The following is an 8618-nucleotide window of genomic DNA, read 5'->3' on the forward strand; positions in this document are numbered from 1 at the left end:
TTTTAGTAGAGACGAGATTTCACCGTGTTAGCCAGGATGGTCTCTATCTCCTGACCTCATGATCCACCCGCCTCTGCCTCCTAAAGTGCTGGGATTACAGGCGTGAGCCACCGCGCCCAGCATATTTGTAAGTGTTTTGAGGAACCCTCCAAACTGTTCGCTAGAGTTGTACTAATTTACATTCCTACCAACAGTGTACAAGGGTTCCCTTTTCTCCACCTCCAGGATTTGTTATTGCCTGACTTGTGGATAAAAGCCATTTTAACTGTGGTGAGATGATATCTCATTGTAGTTTCGATTTGCATTTCTCTGATGATCAGTGATGGTGAGCACCTTTTCATGTACCTGTTTGCCATTCCTATGGCTTCTTTTGAGAAATGTCTATCCAGATCTTTGGCCCATTTTAAAATCAGATTATTAGGTTTTCTCCTGTAGAGTTGTTTGAGCTCCTTATACATTCTGGTTATTAATCCCGTGTCAGATGGGTAGTTTGCAAATATTTTCTCCTATTCTGTGGGTTGTCTCTTCACTTTGTTGATGATTTCCTTTGCTGTGCAGAAGCTTTTTAACTTGATGTAATTCCATTTATCCATTTTTGCTTTGGTTGCCTGTGCTTGTAGGATACTATTCAAGAAATCTTTGCCCAGTTCAATGTCCTGGAGAATTTCCCCAACGTTCTCTTGGTAGTTTCATAGTCTGTGATCTTATATTTAAGTCTTTAATCTTTTTTCTTTTTCTTTTTCTGTTTTTTTGAGATGGAGTCTTACTTTGTTGCCCAGGCTGGAGCAAGGTAGTGCAGTCTCAGCTCACTACAACCTCCGTCTCCTGGGTTCAAGCGATTCTCCTGCCTCAGCCTCCTGTAGTAGCTGGAATTTACAGGCATGCACTGCCACTCCCAGCTAATTCTTGTATTTTTAGTAGAGATGGGGTTTTGCCATGTTGGCCAGGCTGGTCTGGAACTCCTGACCTCAGGTAATCTGCCCACCTTGCCTTTAATCCATTTTGATTTGATTTTTGTTGATAATGAGAGAGAGAGGTCAAATTTTACTCTTTTGCATATGGAAATTTCGTTTTCCCGGTACCATTTATCAAAGAGATTGCCCTTTCCCCGGTGGATGTTCTTGACACCTCTGTCAAAAATGAGTTCACTGTAGATGTATGGATTTATATCTGGGTTCTCTATTCTGTTTCACTGATCTCTGTATCTGTTTTTATGTCAGTACCATGTCATTTTGGTTACTAAAGCTCTGTAACATAATTTAAAGTCAGGTAATATGATTCCTCCAGTGTTGTTCTTTTTCCTTAAGATAGCTTTGGCTATTCTGGATCTTTTGAAGTTCCATATACATTTTAAAATTGTTTTTTCTATTTCTGTTGAGAATGTCATTGGTATTTTGATAGGGATTCCATTAAATCTATAGATTGCTTTGGGTAGTATGGACATTTTAATGATATTGATTTTTCCAACCCATGAACATGGAATATTTTTCCATTTTTCTGTGTCTTCTTTAGTTTCTTGCATCAACGTTTTATAGTTTTCATTGTAGAGATTTTTACTTCAAGTTAATTCCTAGATATTTAATTTGTAGCTCTCATAAATGGGATTACTTAATTGATTTCTTTTTCAGATTGCTTTCTCATAGCATATAGCAATGCTACTGATCTTTGTAATTTGAGTTTGTATCCTCCAACTTTCCTGATTTTGTTTATGAGTTCTAGCAGCTTTAGGTGGAGTCTTTAGGTTTTTTCAAATATAAGATCATATCATCTGCACACAAGAATAATTTGATTTCTTCCTTTCCAATTTAGATGCCCTTTATTTGTTACTCTTGTCTGATTGCTCTAGCTAGAACTTACAGTACTCTGTTGAATAACGGTGGTAAAAGTGGGCATCCTACGGAAAAGCTTTCAGTTTTTCCTCATTCAATATGACACTAGCCCTGGGTCTGTTATGTATGTTTTTTATTATGTTGAGATATGTTCCTTCTATACCCAGTTTTTTTTAGGGTTTTTATCATGAAGGGATGTTGAATTTTGTCAAATGTTTTTTCAGTATTAATTGAAATAATCATATGGTTTTTGTCTTTCATTCTGTTGATAAGATGTGTCACATTAATTGATTTGTGTATGTTGAGCCATCCTTGAACCCTTGGGATAAATCCCACTTGGTCATGATGAATTTTCATTTTAATGTGTTACTGCATTTAATTTGCTTGTATCTTGCTGAAGATTTTTGCATCAATAGTCATCAGTGATATTGGCCAGTAGTTTTCTTTTTTAAATGTGTCTTTGTCTGGTTTTGGTATCCGGGTAATACTGGCCTCGTAGAATGAAAGTATTTCCTACTCATCTATTGTTCAGAATAATTTGAGTAGGATTGGTATTGCTTCCTTGAATGTTTGGTAGAATTCAGCAGTGAAGCCATTGGGTCCTGGGCTTTTCCTAACTGGAAGCCTTTTTATTATGGCTTCGATTGTATTACTGTTATTGGCCTATTCAGGTTTTGGATTTCGTCATGGTTCAATCTGGGTAGGGTCTGTGTGTGTAGGAATGTATCCATTTCTTCTATATTTTCCAATTTATTGGCCTATAGTTGCTCCTGGTAGCCACTACTGGCCCTTTGACTTTCTGTGATATAATTTGTAAAGCTTCCTTTTTCATTTCTGTTTGTATTTATTTGGTTCTTCTCTCTTTTTTTCTTAGCCTGACTAAAGGTTTGTCAGTTTTGTTTATCATTTCAAAAAATATTCTTGTTTCTTAAGACAGGTCTATTTTTTAAAATGTCTGATTGTGGTAAATACACGACATAAAATTTACCATCTTAACCATGTTTTTTTTTTTTTTTTTCCAAGACATGGTCTCACTCTGTTGCCCAGGCTCGAGTCCAGTGCTGCAATCAAGGCCCAGTGAAGTCTACACCTCCTGGGCTTAATCCTCCTGCCTCAGCCTCCCGAGTAGCTGAGACTACAGGAGTCTGCCAGCACAACGGGCTGTTTTTTTAAATTTTTTGTAGAGCCAAGATCATGCTATATTGCCCGGACTAGCCTTGAACTCCTGGGTTCAGCGATCTCCCCACCTCAGCCTCCTAAAGTGTGAGTCACTGTGCCCGGCCTTAACCATTGTGAAGTGTACATTGTAGTTGCATTAAGTACATTCACACTGTGGCACAGCCATCGTCATTCTCTATCTCCAGAATTCTTTTTTTTTTTTACATTTATCAGTTTATTATAGTTTTTTGTTTTGCATTGTTTTGTTTTGTTTGAGATGGAGTTTTGTTCTTGTTGCCTAGGCTGCAGTGCAACGGCACAATCTCAACTTACTGCAACCTCTGCCTCCCAGGTTCATGCGATTCTCCTGCTTCAGCCTTCTGAGTGGCTGGGATTACAGCCACACGCCACCACGCCTGTCTAATTTTGTATTTTTAGTAGAGACAGGGTTTCTCCCTGTTGGTCAGGCTGGTCTCGAACTCCCGACCTCAGGCGATCTGCCTGCCTTGGCCTCCCAAAGTGCTGGGATGACAGGCGTGAGCCACCAAGCCCTGCCAGTTTATTATAAAGGCAAAGGATACAGATGAAGAGACGCATAGGCAGGTAATCGGGGAAGGGGCGCAGAGCTTCCATGCCCAGTGCTGCTGTGATCATAGCTGTTCAAACGTCTCCCTGGGTGCCACTCTCCAGGCACATCCCCGTGTTTAGCTACGTGAAAACTCACTGAATCCTATCTTTGGGTTTTTAGGGAAGCTTCATGACATCATTTCTTCCGCTAGATTATAGGGTGGCACCTTCTCATGGGAGGGCCTTAAGACGCACAGTCAGAAAGGCGGGAGCACATTAGCATCTCCAGTATTCTTTTCATCTTGTACAACAGTCTGTCTCCATTAAACACTCACTCCCATCCCCTCTCCCTCCAGCCTCTGGCATCCACCATTCTGCTTTCTGTCTCTATGAATTTGACTAGTCTATGTAATTCATATGTGGAATCAACAGAATTTGTCTTTTTGTGACTGGCTTATTTCACTTAACTTCATCCTCAAGGTTCAACTTAAAGGTATATCCATGTTGTAGCACGTGTCAGCATTTTCTTTCATTCTGAGGCTAAATAATATTTCAATGTGTGTGTACACCACGTTTCATGCATTCATTCTCCCTTGACAAATTGGTGGGTTGTTTCACCCTTTTTGCTTTTGTAAACAGTGCTATGGATGTGGTTGTACAAACATCCTTGGAGACCCACTAGCAGTTCCTTTGGGTATATACCCCAAAGTGGAATTGCTGGATCTGGTAACTCCCTTTTTAATTTTTTGAGGAACAACTACACAGTTTCCATAACAGCTGTACCATTTTACATTCCCAAGACCTATTTTTTTAAAAGAAGAAAATATGTGTTTCTGCATTGCTGGAAGTCCACACTGCAGTTCCATTTGTTGAAATTTAAGACCAGAGTTATCGTCATCTTTTCTGCTGTAATTATAGTGGTCACTGGCCTTTTCCTCCTCTCTCTGCCCCATCTGCATGGGGTCTTTGAACAAGTCCCAGCACCTTGGTGGACAAGCCCATGTCCCTGGCCCATCATGGAAGCCACTGCCTTCCAGAGTGGGACTCTGTACCTTGTTGCCTCATTCCTTGCTGGGCCCATCAGTGAGCTTGTGCCTAACCTCTCCTTCCAGGTGGACTTAAACACTGGGCTGTCGGAGTTCTCGGTGACGCAGCGCCGGCTGGCCCATGGCTGGAATGAGTTTGTTGCTGACAACAGTGAACCTGTGTGGAAGAAATACCTGGATCAGGTAGGACCAGAGGTGTCATTCTTTGCATTAACAAGCAGAAGCCAGGGAGGGTGGGGCAGCCATTCCATCTTTCAATGTTGGTGGAGAGCATCCTTGGACAGCTCCTGCCCCTTTCGCACCGTCCCAGCCAGCCTGAGCATCAACCATGAGCAAATCACTAACTCCCCAGGCAGCCGCGTTCAGGAAAAACAGTGATCACATTCGTAGACAGTTGAGCAGGCCCCGGGCCCCACGCTAAGTGAGTAAGTGAATAAGTAAGCATGCACTTACTAATCCTCCTCCTAATCCGGGCTTTGCACTTGAGGAAGGAGAAGTACAGAGGTTGAAAGATTTCCCCAGAGTTGCCAGGTTTCGCAAATAACAATATAGGATGCCCTACAAATTTCAATTTCAGGCTGGGCGTGGTGGCTCACGCCTGTAATCCAAGCACTTTGGGAGGCTGAGGCGGGTGGATCACTTGAGCCCAGGAGTTCAAGACCAGCCCGGCCAACATGGTGAAACCCCGTCTCTTCTAAAAATATAAAAATTAGCCGGATGTGGTAGTGCCATGCCTGTAATCCCAGCTGCTCAGGAGGCTGAGGTGGGAGGATTGTTGGAACTTGGGAGGTGGAGGCTGCAGGTGGGTGAACTGAGATTGTGCCACTGCGCTCCAGTCTGGACAACAGAGTGAGACCGTGTCTCAAACAACAACAGCAACAACAACAACAACAAAAGTGAATTTCAGATAGATAAACAAGCAACTTCTAGTATAAGTGTGTCCCAAATATTACAGTGGACATGCTTATACTAAAAAGAAAAAGTTCCTTGTTTATCTGAAATTCAGATTTAACTGGGTGTCCTATAGAATCTGTAACCTGAGCCCAAAGTCACATAGCAGCGAGGAGCAGTGCAGAGAAGTGCAGCCAGGGAGCTGCACCCAGAGGCCCTTCCTTTGCTAGCTGCTGCCATCCGTGCTGGCGCGGTGCTGAATGAAAGGCACACAGTCAAATGCCTGGAAGCCACTAAGAAGAGGAATGAGAAAACTGCAATTGACATGGCTCCAAGTTTCAGTCTAGAAGTCGGCAGCCCCCGCCACCTTTGCAGGACCAGTTCAGAAAGGCCCAGTGAACAGGCAGAATTTTCCAGGTGCCTGAGGGCATTTAGGTGGCCTTAGATCCCCTTTTCCAGGCTTTTGCATGCTCTTGGCCCCATACCTGACATCCCCTTCTTCATTCTCTGGCCCCGGGGCTTCCCCTGGCTTCAGCTGCTTTCCTATTGGCTCTGTGTTTACAGCTTCCTCCATTGGTCGATTCCGGAACCAATCACAGTCCTCCGTGCAGCATCCTCTGTCTCCACTCTCCTTGAGGTCCCTGCCCTGATTGTGGCTCGGTTCTCAGTGTTCTGGGAATGTTATTCATCGATGCGTTTTGGCACCAAAATAGGCTTCTGGGTATGCAGGTTGTTCTGGCTAGCCCAGAAGCTGCCTAAAACTGCAGAACTGAGAAGAGGCAGTGGAGGCCCCCGGAAGCTGGGGTCCAGGGAAGGAGGCTGAGTGTGGGCTGTGAGGGAGGACCTCCCCTCTGCGGCTGGAGGCCTCTTTGCTCTGCCCTGGCACCTCTTCCACTAGGACCCGCTCCCCCACTTCCCCTGGTTGTCCTCCTTCCACTCTGCCCTGTCGAAACCCACTGTGAACATCTTCCTTCGCACCAAGGATCCTCTTCCAGCATCCACCCAGGGTGTTCCTCAGAATGAAATCTCTTAAATTTCTTGAGAGCAGAGGACCTGCTCATTCATCTTATAGCTTGTCGGTTCAGCATTGTATCTGTGGGAATCCTTGTAGGACTGGACGGGAGCTCCTGACGGGCTGGGTTTTCCTGCCCTTGAGTATACAGATCCTTTCTGCACTCCCTTATTAATTCCTTACGTGTGTTGAGTTCCTCCTGCGTGCCAAATGTCGTGATTCTCCTATCTTTCCCCCAGTGACAGGGAACTCATTACCTCACAAGGCAGCCCTGTTCCTCTGCCTCAGGAGTCTCACCATTAGGAATTCTACCTTAACACGACCTAAGCCTCTGGACGGGATGGCAGGGAGGCACTAGGCTGGTGCTCTGAGGAGGTGGCGTCTGGGCAGAGACCTGAGTGAAATGAGAAGAGAAGCAGAGTGAGGATGTGGATGGAGGACGTTGCTGGAGGGCAGGGTGCAGTGGTCCTGAAGCGCCAGGAGCTTGGCAGCCTGAGAATTAAGGTGCCCAGACCTGGTGCATTATTATTACTTTTTTTCTGAGATAGGGTTTCTTTGCTGTCCAAGCAGGAGTGCAGTGGCACACCACGGTTCACTGCAGCCTCAATTTCTCAGGCCCAAGTGATCCTCCTGCCTTAGCCTTCTGATTAGCTGGGACCACAGGTGCACGTCACCATGCCCAGCTAACTTTTTCATTTTCTTTTTGTAAAGATGGGATTTTGCTGTGTTTCCCAGGCTGGATTGAAACTCCTGGGCTCAAGCAATCCTCCCATTTCAGCCTCCCAAAGGGCTGGGATTACAGTGTGAGCCCCTGCGCCCAGCCCTTGTTGCTAGTTGAACTCTCTTCCTCATCCTGATCTGTGGTCTGCCTTCTGAATCCGGTTTGATGTGTTTGCATTTCTTTTCAATCCTCTGGAACATGAGCTACCATGAGATGTCTCTGCAATGAAAGGGCAGATATATAAAAAAGTAAAAATAAAATATAAAAAAAAAGTAAAAATACTATCAGGAAGTTTTGGGAACAGCTGTTTTAAAGAGGGACATCATTGGAGTCCCTAGAGGCTGTGACAGGAGCAGGTTGGCACCAAGTTTGGTGACTGGGATGTGCAGCATTTGGGGAGCTGGTGTGGTGAGAGAGGACCCTTGGCTGTTCTGAGCCAGGACTGGCATCTTGCTGAAGGTCTGGCCTGGAGTGTCATGGAGATGTGGAGAGGCAAGGCCAAGAACTCAAAGGCAGGGCCAAGGCCGGTGTCTTCAGGGCGTCAGTGTCAGGACGACTCGGGGAGGGTCAGTGGGGTGGAGTTCCAGGCAGAGGAGGACCACTTCATGGGGTGGTCTCCTCAGCCCTCGGTCACCATGGTGTTGACCTGGAAGCCTGGCCTTGAACTGAGATCCCTGTCACACAAGCTTCTGCACAGTAAGAAACCCATTCTGGTCCCTGAGACTAAAGAACGTGCCCCACCCTGTTATTTCCTCTTCAGTTTAAGAACCCCCTGATCCTGCTGCTACTGGGCTCTGCCCTGGTGAGTGTCCTCACCAAGGAGTATGAGGATGCCGTCAGCATCGCTATGGTGAGTTCCCTGACAGTGCTTGGCTCCTGGGCGGGCAGCCACAGGTCTGCTGAGTCTCTGCTTGTAACTATATACAAAGAAAAAAAACAGTTTGCTGTAGGCATGGGGGAAAGGAACGTACAGAAGAAACAAAGGAAAGCAAATCCACGTCCTTCCTTACCCTAATATCAAGGTGCCCTGGTTTATTCGGCCGCTGCTTGCTTGGTGGACACACAGGTGCTTCTGGGTCTTTGCTAGAGCAGTGTTGCAGGGAATTCCTTTCCCATGACCCTGGGATGGGGGGAATAGAGCCTGGGCTGTGCATCTTTGCCTTCCGAAGAACAACACCCTTGATCCATAACCCAGAGATAACCACTGAGCACTCATTTTTTTTTTTTTATTTAGATGAAATTCACATAATAAAATATTGACTATTTCACAGTGAACAATTCAGTGGAATTGAGTACATTCATGACATGTTGCAACCACCGCCTCTGCCTAGTTCCAAAACATTTTCATCACCCCAGAAGGAAACCCTGTGCTCACCAGACACTCACTTCCTGTC

General features: G+C 45.1%; 1 protein-coding gene across 1 annotated transcript in view; it reads left to right on the plus strand.

The window, feature by feature from the left end:
* Positions 1–8618, plus strand: part of ATP2C2 (ATPase, Ca++ transporting, type 2C, member 2) — a 93222-nt gene that overhangs the window by 31414 nt on the left and 53190 nt on the right. The window contains exons 3-4 of the mRNA XM_011972285.1: positions 4667–4783; positions 7985–8074. Coding sequence (XP_011827675.1) covers positions 4667–4783; positions 7985–8074 — 207 coding nt within the window. The remainder of the gene's footprint in view (positions 1–4666; positions 4784–7984; positions 8075–8618) is intronic.

Source organism: Mandrillus leucophaeus, unplaced genomic scaffold (genome assembly GCF_000951045.1).
Source record: "Mandrillus leucophaeus isolate KB7577 unplaced genomic scaffold, Mleu.le_1.0 Scaffold10, whole genome shotgun sequence".
Lineage (NCBI taxonomy): Eukaryota > Metazoa > Chordata > Mammalia > Primates > Cercopithecidae > Mandrillus > Mandrillus leucophaeus.